This window comes from Centruroides vittatus, unplaced genomic scaffold (genome assembly GCF_030686945.1).
Source record: "Centruroides vittatus isolate TY-2023 unplaced genomic scaffold, ASM3068694v2 contig_1620, whole genome shotgun sequence".
In the NCBI taxonomy this organism is placed as follows: domain Eukaryota; kingdom Metazoa; phylum Arthropoda; class Arachnida; order Scorpiones; family Buthidae; genus Centruroides; species Centruroides vittatus.
Window position 1 is genome coordinate 491617 of NW_027120986.1, and position 19037 is coordinate 510653.

General features: G+C 23.5%; 1 protein-coding gene across 8 annotated transcripts in view; it reads left to right on the forward strand.

Annotated features, from left to right (window-relative positions):
• Positions 1 to 19037, forward strand: part of LOC136968826 (protein 4.1-like) — a 57089-nt gene that overhangs the window by 9571 nt on the left and 28481 nt on the right. For 2 of the 8 annotated variants that reach the window (XM_067262867.1, XM_067262874.1), the window contains exons 1-2: positions 1632 to 1771; positions 17862 to 18069. In XM_067262867.1, the coding sequence (XP_067118968.1) occupies positions 17878 to 18069 (192 nt within the window). In that variant the 5' untranslated portion in view covers positions 1632 to 1771; positions 17862 to 17877. Of the gene's footprint in view, positions 1 to 1631; positions 1772 to 1848; positions 2254 to 2761; positions 2812 to 17861; positions 18070 to 19037 lie in introns of those variants that run through there. The other 6 variants (XM_067262868.1, XM_067262870.1, XM_067262869.1 and 3 more) reach the window with 6 other exon arrangements.

Below are 19037 nucleotides of genomic sequence, written 5' to 3' on the forward strand. Positions count from 1 at the left end.
TAATTTACGATAAGTTTATTGACTCCAAGAGCAAAGAAAAAGAGAGGATAATTTTTCTTACTTTGGTAAAAATAGATAATAAAAATTTACAAAGAGCTTGACTGATTATTCTTGTTTCAACTTGGATTACTTGAGAGTGTTTATAAATAGAGGAAAGATATATATATATAAAAGCTAAAAAAATCATTTATTTTATATAACTTTTTTATGCTAATTTTTCTGACAAAAATGCATTTTTAGATGGAATAAAATGTAATTAAAAATGTAATAATTGTAATTAATTATGTTTTCTTTGGGATTTATATATAAAAATGTACTTCAAATCTTTGAATTAATTCCTTTTTTTTTCAATTATTTGCTCTCAATTTTTTAATTTATAACGACAAAAATATGTTTTAAATTAGTATAAAATTTAATTAATTTTTTGCGTTTTTATTTTCTTTATATGAATATGCTCCAAATTAATAATTATTTAATTATTTCGAATTTTGTTCCTTTAAATTATTTTGCATTTAAAATTCCCATTCTGCGAGAAAAATGTGTTTTAAGTTGGCATAAAATAGCTTTAATTTAGATTTAAAAAAATTTTTTTTTCTATATAAATCTATTCCAAATCACTTTATAAATTCATTTTTCAATTATTGTAAAGTGTATTTGGTTTTAAATTATTTATTTTTCATTTAAAATTCCCATTCTTTTCCGACAAAAATGTGTTTCAAATTGGCACAAAATATAAGTTATTTTACTTTTTTTTTACAGTTTTAACTTAGAAATGTTTTTGAAATTAATTTCTGGTCTTCTATAAAATATTCACTCACTTAAATTACTTATTTTTTCACTTAAAATCCCCATTTTTTACGTTAGAAATGCACATTACACCGCTACAAACATTGCTTTATCTTTTCTTTTTTTTAAAAAATAATTTCTGTACAGAAACACGCTTAAAATAATTTAATAAATTTATTTTTAAATTCTCATAAATTTTTATATATTTAAATGATACATTATTCGTTTTTTTAAAGTACAGCATTATATAATTCTTAGTGGTATAAAATAGCGACCATAAGCGAAAGTATTTAATTCACTGTTTAACTTATTTATTGTCGGCAAGAGAATGACGTAACAGATGATATTGTATAAAAAGTCAAAATGGCGGTTATATATTAATAATTTAAACGTGTGCATTAGCATAAACAATTTGTCAATCAACGTTATAATAGAGTGCACATGTACTCGGCGCGACGCGATCACAACGCCACAGTGTCGCTCACCGAAGTTTACATCCTGTTAAAGTTCACTCATGTCTTAACCTTATTCTTCAACAACCATTTTAGGTAATACGCCGATTAAAAAAATAACGAGTAAGAAATAAAAATAATTAATATTAAATAAAAAAATTTAAATCAAATTAATAATTTACGTCGTAAAATAAATTAAAATGCAATTTAAGAGATAAATAATATAAAACTCAATTACATTTAATTTTATTAAAATAATAATAATTGTTAAATTTTATATTATAATAAATTTAATAATTATATTAATATGAGAATTTAAAAATAAAGTAATAATAATAAAAAATATAATTTCATATTAGTCAAATTGACGTTGATAATGTTTATAATCTCGTACATTAGCGTTTACGACGAGAGTGAGGCGTGAATAACGCAAGAGTAATTTTGAGATATGATTTCAGTTTAAAGTTTGGTTCTTACTGTTTATACGTAGGACTTTATAGGATTATAAAAAGGTTATATTTGTTGATTAAGAGGTAAGGATCCTATTATAAATGTTTATTTTCAGTGTTAAAGTATTTAAAACGTTTGTCAACATAATAATCTAATTGTCACTTAAGCCTATCATAACATCAGTAAGTTGCTTAGCAACGGGTGACGCCCTTCGGTATAAAATGAGATTTTTCGCGGGTGATTGTACTATTTTGTGTCCATTTCTTCATTGTGTGATGTACTTAGGCTTACGTGATCGATAATCATTTCTCTATATAACAGTGTACGGTTTCTGTTAGCGAGTTTATAAGCTGTGTAGCTTAGGAGACATCATACTACTCATTTTATTTTCTTTTGTTTATACCGAAATTTGAATAATCACAGCCTTCAATATAAGATCTAAAGTATTAATTTATCTTAATGTTGAGTAAAATAACAATTTCGTAAGCACGGTTGGAATTTGATTGTGGGTGACGCCCTTTCAACGTTGAAACAGGTCACAATAAAGTTCTAATTGACCCGAAAGGTAATCAAAGTTTACTGTTTAAACTCGTGGGATGTAATTTATATATATATATTAACATAATAATACTTCATTTATTATATAAAGCGTTAGAATTTAATGTCAAGTAGAATTTTTGTATGTAATAAAATATTCTATGATTACTTGTAAGTATAGAAATGGTAAAATGAGAACGACTGTAATAGGACATGTAGTAATATGTGATTGTTTCAAAGTACAGTAATATAGGCTGTTTTAATATTTATTTGTGAACTTTGAAGTAATCGTACAGATCTATGTAACCATTTATGGATCTGTATGGTTTCAGTTTGAATAATAGTATGAAAGTATATTATCCAATTAAAATTAATGGTTAAAACAATTTATAGATTCTAATATTTAATTAAATGCATAAATCATTATATTGGATTTTTAATAATTGATATAAATATAATTTCAGATTTCATATCAAAAATTTTAATGATGTATGTGATTAAATCATGTAGGAAGTAGATCCCATCTTATATGAAATATATTTTAGATCAATTAAATTTTTAAACATTAGGAGTCACAATCACTTTGGTGATATATTCATTTTATTTTTATTGATGTAAAATTTGTAAATTAGTAGTTTATGTTGGATTAAGTGAATAAATATAGTCTAATAGTAATAAACTTTTTAAAATTTAATAAAATTCTCATATTTTAATACATTTGTTTTTAGGATAAATTGTATATTTTCACCATTTTTAAGCAAGGATGTTAAATGTACAGGTATATACAGATTTATATATGAAAAATAACATAATTATAATTGAAATTACTCACTATAGATTTTAAATTTTAATAACAAAAAGAAAACTATCAACAAAACATAATCTATTCTATTCATCATAAAGTTAATTTAATTATTAACTGAATTATTAGATGAACTTAATTACTATAACTGACTTAATAATTAACTGAAGATGGCTCAACTTAACCAAAAACATTTTTTAAAATAGAGTTCATGTTTTGTAGCATTAATAAGCAGTATGATTAGTATTTGTTTCATTAACTTGCATAATGTATATATTCAATTGCAAAGTTATGTTTAAATTTTAATAGTATTTATAGTAGTAGTGGTAATTTTGTATATTTAGTATCAATTTTTATAGTATATAACTCCCAAAAGCTGAAACAGTTTAACAAACAGACCCAGTTTCATTTACCTACAATTTCAAGCATTGATGTTCAATAACATTAGAAAAATGAAAGAAAACAAATGGTTTTGGCTTTAGTGTCCCTCCTCCAGTTACAAAAAATTTTTAACACTTTCAAATGAGTTGTATCTTCATTTCTCTTGATTTTTAACATTTATTAAACATCAGTACTGAAAGTAGTATGTAAAAGCATCTGGGTGTGTTTGAATTTTTATAGTTTGATCTCTGTAAAAAATACAATATTCTTCAAAAACTTTTATCACTTAATCAATGTAGTTCTCTGTATAATATATTATTTATCTATAGCAAATTATCTAAAGTCATAGCAAAAGAACCTTGCTATCAATTAATTAAAAGTCTACCTCTTAATCAGTTCTTTTAAAAAAGTCTTTCATCAAAAAGATCTTTTTGTTCTCAATAAATAAATAATTTGAGATATATTTGAATTAATAATATTTATTTTAAATTTAATGATGACTCATGAGACCACTTCATAGTACATAAATCTTGTCAGACACTCCCACACAAATCTGTTGAAAGTGTTTTTACTTTTAAATTCAAAGTTTTTTGTAATTACAGTATTTAAATTGAAGTTCTTTACTGTCTTTTTTTTCTTTTCTTTCATGTGCGAGTTTGTTTTAAAATTTGACATTACTTTAAAATAATGTGTACTAATGGCATTTTTTATTCAGACAGTTTTGTAAGTTTCTATTTTATTTCCTTCATTCATATTGCTTTACATTACTGAAGGCCAATTACAGCAACATGGTTAGAATTGTAACCTATAACTTGGACCATTGGACTAATGTCTGTGCTACCTTAATTTTTCCATTTAAATAAATAATTGTTTATTATTTATAGTTGTTTATTACATAAAATCCATTAGTTCGATCTAAAACAGACATGTTTAAAACATAAATATAATCACTACTACAAAAACTGGTTGCATAATAAAACTCCATCCAAATACACCCAAAACCTACAAAGTATTAAATATATTTAATATGCTTAATAATGAAAATGTTCTATTAAGTTTACGCTTTATTAAACTGTAATAGTAGTAATAGAATGTTGAACTCGGACACAATTTAATATAATTAAAATAAAGTTAATTGTGGATAATTTCTTAGTAACATAAAAGATACAATGAATTTCAGATTTTATGGTACACATTTGATGTCCATTTTGTATAAAAATTTGTAAGGGTATCATCTTTCTCCCATGAAATTGCATCTTTTAGATCTCATTATTTTTTTTTAATTTCAAAATATATTAAAATTTGGCTTTTTGTTTTCATAATTTTAATGCTTTCTCTGTAATTGTTTTTTTTTTTTTTTTAAATTCTTACTACAAGCAGAAGGTTTAAATGTTTTTTAAATTATGTAGGACTCATCCTTACATCATTTACCATATAGAATAATAATAGGAGATTTTAAAAAAACATGGAATCTTCTCAATATATTTTTATTTATTAATGTATAAATATTGTAATACCTGTTTCCAACTTCAAGGCTTTTTTTACTAAACTAAATCAAAATCTCATTTAATCAGTTATGTAACTTTATAATCATGAAAATGGTTTTTTTACTAACAGACTTTAAGCACACAATGAACAATATTATTAAATAACAATGAACAATATTTATATATTATATTTAATATATAATATTAAATAAATTTATGTATACATAAATATATTTAAAAGAAGGTATTTTTGCCTAATTTACATCAACTTACATCCATCAGTTATTTAGATTGGTTGAGAAAATGGAACATTGCTCATGCAATTTAGGTGGAAGTACTACAATACATGTCTTTAAAAGAAAGTATTAGTTGTGAAAAAATGATTTTTTCAATACCTACAGATAAGGTTTAATTTGATATATTCAGTCTTTAAAAACAGTCTTATCATCTTTGAATTTTAGTTTTTTTTTTTTATTGTAATTACCATTGGTCATTATTTACTAGCAAAATAATAAAGATCGTTTCATTACAGAAGTAAAGTCTGAAGTTTACCTTGTCCCTTTTCCACAGATTAGTGGGTCAACTTATGTAAGATCTATTTCAAGAAAACTATTCATCCACCATAACATTACTAGTCAGTAAATGTGAACAAAAACAAATTCAGAAATTAAATGACGTTCTTTAATGGTATTTACATTCCTTCATAATTCAACTTAGATTTTTTGTTAAGTGCATGGATACAAATTAGAATAAATAAGAAAACATATTTGCATTTTGATATAACATTATGTACGGTACATCCCATTTCTTTTTGTGCCTAGGTGTTGGAAAAAATTATATCAAATATAATTATTTAAGTTGTATATAGTACATTAGTAGGGTGATGAGTTTTATTTATATTTATTTAGTTACATTTCTGCTTAATTAAGACAATTGATTGTATATTTATTGATTTATTGACAATTGATTGTATATTTATTGATATTAATTTATTCTTTAATTATGTGTTTAAATTTGTTCTTTTTAAATTCCTTTCACATTTCTATTTGTTTTAACAATCCTAATTTGAACTAATTATTCATTATAATTTCAAATTTTGAATTAATGATCTTTATATATTATTAAAGCTGAAGAACACTATAATGAAAATGTTCTATAATAAACATAAATTGCATTAATTGATCAGTCCTGTATGTTTAATATAGGTATAAAGTTTTTTCTGTATTTATTTTATTTATATTTTTTGAATTTATTAATATAATAATTTTTAACGAATAATTTTTTTGTTTTTTAATTGGAAAAGTTTGTTTCAGTATTCAAAAATTAAGTATATGTATACAATTTCAATGCTAACATTCCAGCTGTGTGAAGCATAATAACAATATATTTAGTGATTTTCCACAAACATGATAATGATGTTATTGTTTTTTTAGTGTATTTTTAATACAAAAATTTAAACTTAAAAGTTTATAGTTTATTAGTTAACCTTCTTTTAATTTAGCTTTATTTTTAAGAATAGTTCAACGACAGAATGTTTGTTTGAACTTGTTCAGATCTATGTAGCTCTATCACTGAAACTATTATAAAAATTCTAATATATTAAGGAGTTCTTGAATACTTCAATCAAGATTAAATTTTTTTTCAAGACATTTTGCTTCATCAGATTATAACTAGTCTAATTCAAATAAAGTTTGATTAAAAAAAAATTTATAAATATAAAAATTTAATCTTTTTTTCTAATTTTAACGTTAAACATTTTTTAAAAATAAATTTAATCAAATTTTAGATTTCTGTTAGATTTTTAAAGTTTACCTTTATAAAATGCTTATAGTCTACATTTTTTTAATATTTATTTTTTTTTAATGAAATTTTAAAATAGTTACATTTTGAATAGCTAATATAAATTGTAATTTGGACACTATGTACTGTATTATTTATTTTATATCTGTGTTTATAAAATCTCTAATGTCCTGCCTGTTTCTATTCATGGTATATTTTTATATTATAAAAATTAATGTTTATACAAAGTTAAATGTGTATTATAACACTTTGGAATTTGAAGTATTTAGTAATTATAAGTCAACTTTTTAAAAATAACTGTAATGTAAAAATACCTGTAAATACTATCAAATAATATAAACCATTTCTGTTTAAAAGAATAATAACGACAAAATAAAGTAATTAAATTAATAACATTCTCAGAAGAGTTGATATTTCAACAATAAATAAAATTAAGGAAATGATAGTAAAAATTTATTTAGTTTATCAATAATTTTTACTAATAAAACAGTCCCTAAAATGCTTTGTTTTTATTTCATATAATAATTTTACAGAACTAGAACTAGGCATCAAATATATGGAAAATTGAGTGGGTACTTTAAGTTCAAAAGATAAGAAAGCTTGAAAGTTACTAAAATTTTTATTATATGGTTAGAGATTGAAGAAAGGAAAGAAAGAGGGGGAAAAAAGCATTTCCTGAAAACTTCACAATATTAATTTTAAGAAATATTTTTGAAATTGTAAATTTGCAATAATTATAAACTTCGGTTGAATTTACAGATGGTTGAAAACATTTGTTCAATTAAAATCATTTTTGTAAAGCCAACCACTGCCATATGCCATTAGGCTATATAACAGCTATATTAATAATACATTACCAATTTGACTCTAGAGGGAGGTGTTAGGTGCTATTTTGTAATAGATTTGATAATAATAATTTTAATTAAATTATTTATTAAATTTATTACGAGATGGCACCTAACGCTTTCCTCTAGGGTCAAATTGTTCGGTAATCTATTATTAATATAGCCGTTATATAGCCCGATGGCATACGGCAGTGATTGACTTTATGCAAACCCAATGCATTATAATCATAGTTGTTTGTTTTATAAAATCATTTTGCTGGAATATCCAAGTGTATTTCTTTACAGACTTTTTTCATTCTAGTTTTGGTTTATATATATTGAATTTTTATAGAATTTGGTATTAAATTGCATAAGCTTTAAAATATTTTTGAAATTAACACTACTTTATTTCTATATTTTTTTTTTTTTTTTCCCCCTGTGTGTGCTATATTTTCTATCTGAAAGTATAATTAGTATGACATAATTGAAGGTTCTAATGAATTTTTATAAGCAAAAGAAGTTAATAAGTGAACTCAATTATTATTTAGTTCACTTAACAAATATTATTTCATTATTTCAATAATGCAAGTGGCATAGTTTACATTGTTCTTAGAATATAATAATATGAATGAAACTTTATTGTTACAATGATTTAAACATATCTAAGATCAAAGGAAAGCAAAAGACTAATTTAAAATTGATTACATTTTAAAAGAATCTAATTTTATAAAAGCATTATTTATAACATTTTGAGACAATATAAATTATTTAAATTACAATATTTAGAAATACTGTATTTGGATAACTTCCTTTTGATCAATTACATTAATAACATGAGTGACTCAGAATGATTGATTGTAGCAATTTATTTGATTTTGTACTCTCATTATATCTGTAATAACATAAGTATAAACTTTTGTAATATAATATATAATAATAATAAATAAAAGCTAATGTCTGTTAATCAAAAGCATTTGTACATATATATATATATATATATATATATATATATATAATGTATAATAATAAAGTGATCAATAATAATATATCTAATCACTATATAATTTTAATTTTTCTGGTAACTTATAATTTTCATCAAATTGCTTTAAAAACTATTTTTTTTTTTTAGGTAATAATTATTTCTTTTAGTAATTTTAAATAATAAAAAGTATTAATCAATAGTATTGATTTGTTAGTAGCCAGTTTAACAAGGAATCACAATTTAAAAGTGAGTTTTTCATATAATTCTTCAATGGGCAATTGTTTACTGAAGAGTTAGGAAATTTAAAAAAAAAATCAATAAACCTTTTTGATTTTATATTTTGATTTATATTAAAATGTGTTTTTAAAATTCTCATGTAATAATATAATATGAAACCTGAATTATATTACCAAGTATAACCTTAAATGATTTCTTAATTTGTATTTACTATATAAAAACACTGATTAATGTCTAGAAGCAAGATCAGTCTAGAGGTCTTAATAACATAACTGGTAAGACATGCCTGTCCAGTACGCAGGAGTTACAGGTTCATATCCTGCTCCAGATTTATTTTAAGTCTTTTAATCATAAAAATTATATACAGCTTGACTCTATGTACTGTACTGTACAGTACATATCATTGAATTGTATATACTGTGTTAAGATTAAGATTGTTAAAGAGTGATAAGAAAGTTTTATATACAATTTTGAGTTTTTCCTTTCAGAATTTATTTTTTTTTAAATATTTAATAACTAGAAATTCATTTTAATATTTATAATGATGATGACACCATTACCTTTAGGGAAAATTTCAGAATAAAATGTAAGTCATAATATATAGTAATCTAAAATAATTCTTATATTTAGGTGTAAGTACTCAGTAATTCTATTTGAAAGTTTAAATTTTATTCATTTATTTATTTATTAGATATATGAATATATCAATTTACAAAGTTTCTTTTTGATGTTTAAAAAAATATTCTAGCCATTTTTTTGAGATATTCTCTCCTTTTTAATTTAATTACATCTTGAATGAAGCTTGAAATATAGAATCTTTGGAAGAACCTTAATCTTAATATTTAAATATAATCATTTTTATAATTTTTTAATATTTTTTGTTCTTAAGTTTGATGACTTTATAAAATGAGAATTTCATATTTATACATTTTTTACCTATTTTTAAATAGTAGTCTTAAATTAATAAGGATATAACTATTCAAAAAATATTTTTTAGGTTGTTTTTCTGTCTGTGTTAATCAACTTGAAATATTTTTACCACAATATAATTTTATCAGGCAATTTATAAATCTATTTTGTTTTGCCAAGTTCCATATATGTAATTCTACTATGGGTCATTGCTCTTACTCTTTCTGTTAAAACTTTCAGAATCTAGTTTATAGCTGAATAAATTGATTTTATTTTTGTTATGGTGATAGATGATTCATTCATATTTCTTTAAATATGATTAGAAATATACTATTGTTCTACTATAATTTTATATATATTTTGCTAAAGTTGGATTTACCTTAAATATAAATCTTGGAATTTTTTGGAAGATGGACCCAACATATCCAGGATAAATTATCTCTCGTTGTGATCTGGTCAATTTCATGATGAGTATGATTAAAAGACTTGCTTAGTGCCCACAAGACAAAGTCAAAATTAAAAAAAAAACTTTAAATATAAAATATTAGTAGCAGATACTAACATGCAATACTGTTCTCTAAGTTGCAATTATTTCTAAAGCTGTTAACACTAAAGACAGTTTATTACTTTTATCACATTGATTATAATAATTTATTTTAAAAAAATTTTAGAGCAACTTGCATCATACATTTGTAATGCTGTACACTGAGAATGATGTCTTCTGATTCATTTATTTTTTTATACAAAACTATGTACATTGAATATTTGATATTTTTGCATGCAGACATAGGGAAACTCAATAAATGTCAACAATGTGATTAAGAATTATGCTTATATGACATCCTGTTTGATAGAGGCTATCAATCTATGTTAAATTTAATATAATGGAACATACATTATTCTGATATTGTAATAGTTGTTCTGGCTTAGTCTAGAGATGTTTATCTACAAAATTATATCATATTTATAATATGGTTATCTTAGAAACAATTCTTCATTGATTTTATTTATCTAATTTGCATAAGTTCCAAGGTTATTGAAGAACACAAATTGTTATAAATTCTATTTAATACTGTTTGTTTTAGGTTTTTGTGTGTTTAATATATCTTATTATATCCTGTCAAAGCTGTCCAAGGGGTATATGGAAATTTTAATTTAAATAATAATGAGCCTTGATTTTCACAAGAACTTCTCAATTGTATGATTTCATTAAAATATATTTTTATACAGCAAAAAACCATCATATTTACTCAAGCACATTTGATTTATATCATTCACCTTCTGGAATTTAATATCTGAAGCTTGAGCTAAATGCACAAGCATTTCTGTGAATCCGATAGACCGATATGTTAATTTTTTTCTGGAAAAACATTTTAGTTGAATTGTGTTGATTTTGAGTACTTAACTGTTAAATATCCACAAATATTGAACATAGGATTTAATCAAATTTATATTTGTAATTGTATTTCTTAAATAGAAATATTTACATGTTTTTATAATATTTATGGATTTTCATATTTTCTACAGGTAGTTTTTTTTTTTTTTTTTGCTGATTTTTACTGTTTAAAAAGTCTGTTATCATTGCAAGTATTAGAAATATTAAACTTAGAATTAACTTATCAATATGTGCAATGAGAAGGAATTAATTTTTTATAATATCTAATAAAGCGTATAATTAATTTTTACTGCGATCGTTCCAATTTTCACTAATTAGTAGTGGTTGAAAAATAACTACAAATTTAATACTTTATTCAGCAATTTTTCTTCTATAAGAAACTTGTGGTTTTTAATGTAAAAGTTTAAATGTTTTTAATTCTCGTAAAATCATGCAATGACTCATTTTATTGTAATTAGTCGCATCCATCTATCATTTCTGTTCAGTTTTCTATTACTCATCTACAGAATAAATATATATTTATACTATGTAATTACTTTTGTATTCATACATAAGTTGTTGTAACAACTTTTTGTAAAATGTAGTTGACAAAAATAGGTAGGGCTTTTCTGGTTAATAAAGACTCAGGGGAAAAACATCTTCGCATTCTCAGTTTAGTTTTCAAAGTTGTACATAAATTATATGATAGAAAGTATTCTATGTCAGTTTATCTGTGGTTAAAATGATTTTTCTCACTATTTTATATTTGCAATAATCTAAAAAAATGTTTAGAATTGCTTAATGTTCATAAAAAGATAGTAAATAAAAAAATATTTACAAAATAGCAATTTATTGAACAAAACAGGAATATTTGAAATTCTGGTTAATTTTTTACAGTTCAAAAAGAGATAAAATGATTGTTTTTAAAAGATCTTTTCTATAAAAAATGTGTCATTGTTTATATTCGGTAGCTTAAAAAGTTTAAAAATCATTGCAAATACAATGTAAATTATAATTTTTTTTAGTTAAAAAAAATTAATCTTATACAAAATATTTATTCATAAAACAATAGTTTATTGAAGCAAAGATTTTTTTTTTATTCTCATTTATATTAAAAAAATTTATGGTTGATATAGATTTATTGATAATCATAAGTTTTTCATAAACTAAATATGGTCTTGTGGACTGCTAAATTGGAAGCCATTGATTTTATAAAATAGAATATTTTCTTCAAAGAAATTAGTGGTAAAATTATTCAAATAGCTTTGATTATATATTTATTTTATTTTGTTATTAGTTACATATAATTTTTAGGAATCCTTTTTTTTTAAAAATGAAAATTTATCATCATATGCTAAATGTTCTTTATGATAGTCTGTTTACTGAACGTAGTTTTGTTCATAGTGTAGTTTTCTAGACTTTAAATTCACCACTATAATTGATTGATTTATTTATTTATTTGATGTAATACATAATCCTTGCTGTAACTATGTACATTTCTAAAGTTCTATGTACAGTACGTATATTCTATTCTACACTTACAAGCATCAAAATTTGTTAAACTTTTTTAGAAGAATATGAACTTGTGTCTTAATATTTAATATAATTACCTTTTTAAGAATGAAAATTATTAATTCATTCTGCAAAGTTATTGTGAAGACTGATCTGTACCATTTGAAATTTAAAAATATTAGAAATAAATCTTAATTTGCCTAGATTTGTAAATTTTTTTAAACATCTTTAAATTTATTTCACTTCTTTTCTTTCATTCTTTTTTCTTTTATGAATTAAATAGTAAATTATTTATATATATAAAAAAAAAAAACAATGAGAGAGCATTGACCTGGCTTGAAAGCAATAAAATGAAGTGAAATGAGGGATTAGGTATACACCCACACATTCTCTCTGATCAATACTTGTTACATTATTTGTTGGTATAAAAGGTTCTTTAATTAACACACAATTTTCAAAGAACTTGCTTACTTTAACATTTTTCTCTGGTTTAATTTTTTTTTTCTTCTTCTTTTTAGTAGTAATATAATTAATTGGAAACTTTAAAGAATTAAATAATAGTTTTTATATATTCACAAAGCAAATTTTAAAGAACTAAATGAAAAATTAGCTTTCTGTACTATAGTTTTATATAATTACTATATAATCCATGAGGCAAAAGACTAGATATGAGTCAGTCTGAGTGGGAAGAATCTGTCAGATGAAAGGAAGTCGACACATGGATCAAAATAATAAAATTTGTAAAAAGAAGTAAAACAATAAAATCATTTATAATAAAGATAGTACAAAAACATTTTTAAAATGTAGAAACAAAACAGCTAAAGAGATCGGATTCATGTGTCAACTTATTCATGTCTCCTTCCATTCTTCATCTGACATAGACCCTTCCAGCTTGGGCTGATTCATGTGTCTACTCTTTTGCTGTGGACTATAGCAGATATATGCCTAGTATTACATGGGCAAAAAGTAAGAACAACAAATATTAAAATGAAAACGATATTAAGAGTTTGGTTATTTTAGCCTATTGTCATGTTTATTCTGAAGTGTTAAGTAAATTACAAAATGTAAAAATAAAATGTAACAAAATGGAATAAAAACAACAAAAATCTACTTTGAAGAAGAAAAAAATCAATTTTATTTAAATTCATTTAACAAAAATAAAAACAAATGAACAATCACATTGAGGCAATTGGACCTATTCTTCACCCTGAAAAACTTCCAAGTATGTTCTGTACTTGCAAAGAATGCAATATTCAGATGGTACGGAATGGCACAATTTCATTGGTCAGATAGAGAGAAATTGATGTTTTTCAGCATAAAATGGTCATTGATTTCTGCCTGAATGAAAAGATAATTCAAAAATTCAAATTTTTTCTAATGTTAGTTTTAACATACCATTCACAAACTGAAATGGTAATCAGTTAACCTATTTTTCACAAAATTTGACTGGTTATATATTTAAAGTCAGCACCCTCAAACTCATAGAAACATGTTTTGCGCTCACTGGTTACTTTGTATTAAATAATTTTTCTATTCTGATGACACTAGCCCATTGGTCATAGAAAGGAGAACCTGTTAACGGTGGAGGTTGAAGTTAATTCAACCAAAACTAGTCATTGACCTCATGGATGAGAGGATAATCCCTGAAAAGTCATTGCATTTGCTCAAACCGTGTCAAAATGTATAAAGAACAAACTAACAAACTTTCCTTTCTAATATATAATGAAGAATTTTTCATAAAATTTCTAGATTTAATATGGTAATATCAGATTATTCTCTACATATTTTATATTCGTTATATTTATTTAAATCATTTTACTCCAGACGTTTAAAGTACATTAAATTGTTATGATCTATCTACTTAATAATTACACGATATGTAATAGAATGAAAACTTATTATATTTAAATTCAAATTAAAAAGTGCATACCACGCATACAATCTTCCAATAAATAATATGTATTTGAATTAAATACATGTTATTTGCTGAAAGATTGTATGCATGGTTTGTAGTTTTTAATTCATCTACATTCTAGCTGTTAGACTTTTATAGTATATTTTAAATTCTTTTAATGATATCTTTTTTGTTTCCTATATTTTTAACGACGACTTTCATGCTGAACTGAGCTTGAGAATGAATGTTATTGTTAAATATTTTTCATATGTTTAATAATATCAAATTAAAAATTCATATAGTACTGTTAAAGAACTACAAATTAATAGAAGGTTTTTTATTTCTCTAAGTTTAGTATTTGTTTTTCAGTTTTAATTTATTTTTATGAATGAAATTAAAGTTAAATATGTTTATAAAATTAAATATAATATTAAAAGTATTTTTTTGTCTTAAATTCAACTAAGTGAGAATTATATTTTAATTAATAATTGTTAATTTATTTCTAAATCAATAAAATAAAAATAAGTAAACAAAAAATTTGTTCTTTGGGAAAATGTAACGTTTTTCCCCCAAATGCGGTTAGCAATTGTAAATGGTTTTAAGAACATAAGTTGTCTAATAATCATTAAACAGACGCTAAATGAATTTGTTTTTTTTTTTTAATAAACTATTCTTAATTATTGTAACCAACATAAAATGTATTTTAAAAGCTATATACAGTATATTAGTTTAATTAAACTAAGAAAGTAGTCCATAAATTAATTATTTTAAGAAAAAAACTACATTAGTTAATAGATCACTGAGCTTGATTAATTTCTTATATACAAGTGACTAGTTTAGTTTATTTTGTCCAGTTCAAATAAATTTTATTCTTAACCTAACTTTTATTCATATTTTGTTTTTTTTTTTTTTATGTAAAAGTTATCTAAATCAATGTGTCAAAAGTTATATTAACAAAACCAAAGTTTATTAACACATTTATTTTGTGTATGCATGCATGTTCACACGATCAATCTTTCTCGCTAAGGAAAAATATCTAGTGATTGGTGTTTCAGAAAACATTTATGTTTGAATTAATATAGCACAGATCATTGTTTATTTAGACTATCAATGTAGATTTTTTTATGAATCTTTAATGATTTTATTTTACAAGCATCAACTTTGTGTTTTTTGTATTACTAATATTTTTTTTACTTTTGCAGACCTTTCTTAAAATAATTAAATATTATAGTTATTGATATAGCTGGCATGGTGATTATAACTTTGCTACATTTTGATATTTTCAAATATTAAGAATTTTATAAATTAATTAATACCATAAAGTAACAATGAAATTTTTTCATAAGAATGAGTCCTTCTAAGCTGTGCAACTGCACATTTTTTTTAATGGTTGTGGTAATGGATTTAACACTCTTTATTAGTGAGGTTGAGGCCGAAGTTTTAAATGCGAAAACGTGTACGTCGGGCGTTCAGCGCCGCATTCCTGTAAGCCTAGAAGTTTGACAATGGCATTTGGAAAGTTAGTGGAATCGTGCTTGACATTCCAAACGCCATTGTCAAACTTCTAGGCTTACAGGAAAGCGGCGCTGAACGTCCGACGTACACATTTTTGTGTTTAAAACTTCGGCCTCAACCTTGCTATTTATTGTAAGCCATAATAATCCCAGTTTTCCGTATTAATGTTCTTTTATAAGTTCAGTAGTGATACTTGTCTATGCACCTGACTCAGTCTAAGTAACAGTTAGGTTGCCCAGAAGGAATCATGATCTGCAGATATATATATTCATTTTTAATAAGAATTATGGAATTATCTTTTAAGGCTAATTTATATATATGAGTATTAGTAACCATAATTCATATATATTAAGTATGGTACAAATCCAATGAAAAGGCAATACCAATTAGATTAAGATATTAAGAATAATTTTTATGATAAAAATTAATTAATAAATAACAAAATAAACATTTTAAGAATTATGGATTTTAAATATGGTTTTGTTTTTAGAATTCTAAATATAAATTTTCTTACTATCGAATTTATGTTTTTTATAAATAATAATAAGCTATAAATAGAAATTTAATGATTAAATACATAATTAATTCAAAGAAGTCTAAAAAAAATTGGAACTGAATACTTGTCTTTATCTTCTATACTTCAGATGATTCTTATAGGATTTAGCTTTATTTTGAATTATATTACTAACCATTTATTTTCTAAATACAGTAGTCCCTCATTATATTGTGCTTGTTGGGCGACAAAGAAAAAGTACGATATATTCATTGGTGCACTGTAACTGAATATTGAAAATTCTGGGCTTTTACTAAACAGATTATACATGTTATGGAACTTCTATTCTCTATTCATTCATCAGAAAGTGTTTCTGATATAAAATAAGCATAGTTTTAAAATACTGAATTTTATTCACGATTATATCATATTAATTGATGTTTACATAAACATCGATACCACAAACGCCCATTTAGCATTATTGTTACTTTAACAACGACATTTAAAGACAAAATCTGGTCATAAAAAAACAAAATATTCAGTTGTGATTTTGTTATACAGTACTGTATCTCATAATAGATATACGTTACAACAAATTTTTAATAAAATATTTTTTAATAAAAATTATAAATATCATAATTGAAAATTTAAAAAATAAATATTGAACATATAATAGAACATGAAAACTTATAAAATTAGAGTAAAAATTCTCTAAAAAGCAAAATAAACTTGCTACTGTATAAAAATTTTAAAACTTTCTGAACTTATAAAGAAATCTTCTTACACATTATAAAATTTTGAATTCATTGTGTAATGTCAATTCGTATAAAGATGTAAAATTTCCAATTCACAGAAACTTGTAAATGAGGAGATTACTTAAAACCAATAAATAAACAACTTTTAATATCAAAAGGAAACATATTTGATGATTGATCTGTCTACCTGTTTTGCTTATTTAGATCTTGACAAATTTATTTTTTCACCTGCAGTGGTAGTTTCAAGAACAATGGTAAGAATAAAATACTATATTTCATTGCAAAAAGAAACTGAATGGCAATTGGTAATTTAAAATTTATTGACTTGAATGCTTTTAAAATTTGGGAGACCATAAAAAAAGTGTGATATATCCAAACCTGAGATATAAAATAAGTACAGTAGCCCCTCTTTATATCTATTTGTAATATCAAAATTCCTGTAATTATTAAAATTTTTTGCTATATTATTTTTATAATTTAGTTGGTTTAATAATTATTAACATCAAGATTTGATTGCTATTATTTCAACAATGAAATATTTAAGTATAAAAAATCTTTCTCCTCATGATATAATAAAATTTTAAGTTAGATCTTTTATACATAAATTATACCAAAAATAAATATTTAATGAGTAAAATGGATTATTTATTTATTTATTTATTATTATTAGCAGTGGATGAACTGTGATGGCTGAAGAAAAAGGAGACACTAAAGAGCAGAAAGCTCAGTCTCCAGCAGAAGGTAAAAATACGAATTCAAGCCCCGAAACAAATGCAAAAAACAATAAAGAAGTAAAAAAAGACAATGTGAACAGAGGAAGATTAATGATTTGTCAAGTTCGATTATTGGATGGAACAGATTTTGAAAGTCATGTTGAAGTAAGTATCTGTAATCTTGAAAAAAGTTTTGATTGCCCTGGATTGTATTTTTATATAAATTATTATGTTGTCCAATTTATTTCACATAAATTCAGTTTATGGGCAGATTTCTGATATCAATATTTTTAATTTTATACAATTATAAAAATATTTTTAAAACATGTATAATTTTCTTATTACATTATGATTTAAAAATGATATATAAAATATAAATGAGTAGATACTCATTACATTTATAATGAACTATTGAAAAATTGATTTTAGTAGTATAAAAATGATTTTGATCTAACGATATGATATTATAGTTGTGCATTTTCCTAATATTTGTATAAAAAGCAGCAGATAACATTTTTGAAATGTAGAATATCAATTTGTTGGGAGAAATAAAGTAAAAGGTTTCAATTGGCTATTAATATGCCTCAAAACCAAACTTATTACAATGACCAAAATGACTTTAAGGTGACTGTTTTATCATTTCAATTTTATTGATTCCAATATGCATTTTGGACGAATACATTCATCCCTCTTCAGTTGGATACAATATTATATAATAATATAAAGTAGTTAGGATGATCTGGAGCTCTATTGTGCTAGTATAATTTCAGTAATCTGACACACACAGGACTGGAACAGTGTCAGATTAAGGAAATTTCCATATTATTGGAAATAAGATAAATTGAGTGGTTTAATCATTTTGGAAAAGAAACATTTGTTTATTTGCATTTCAGTACATTGTATTAATCAAAAACATATGATTACTTTCTTTTCATTCTCTTCCTACGTTACTGCGTTTGAGTTCTTAAATTGTCAGCTCTTTTAAAATAATTTTCAATTGTCTTCTGCCATTTTTCCAATTATTCATGACACAGCAAAACACATTAGATTACTGATCAAAATATCTTAGCACACTGTAATTATATTGTCAGTTTGGTGGATTTCCATTAAATTTAGAGAAAGTGGGAGATACA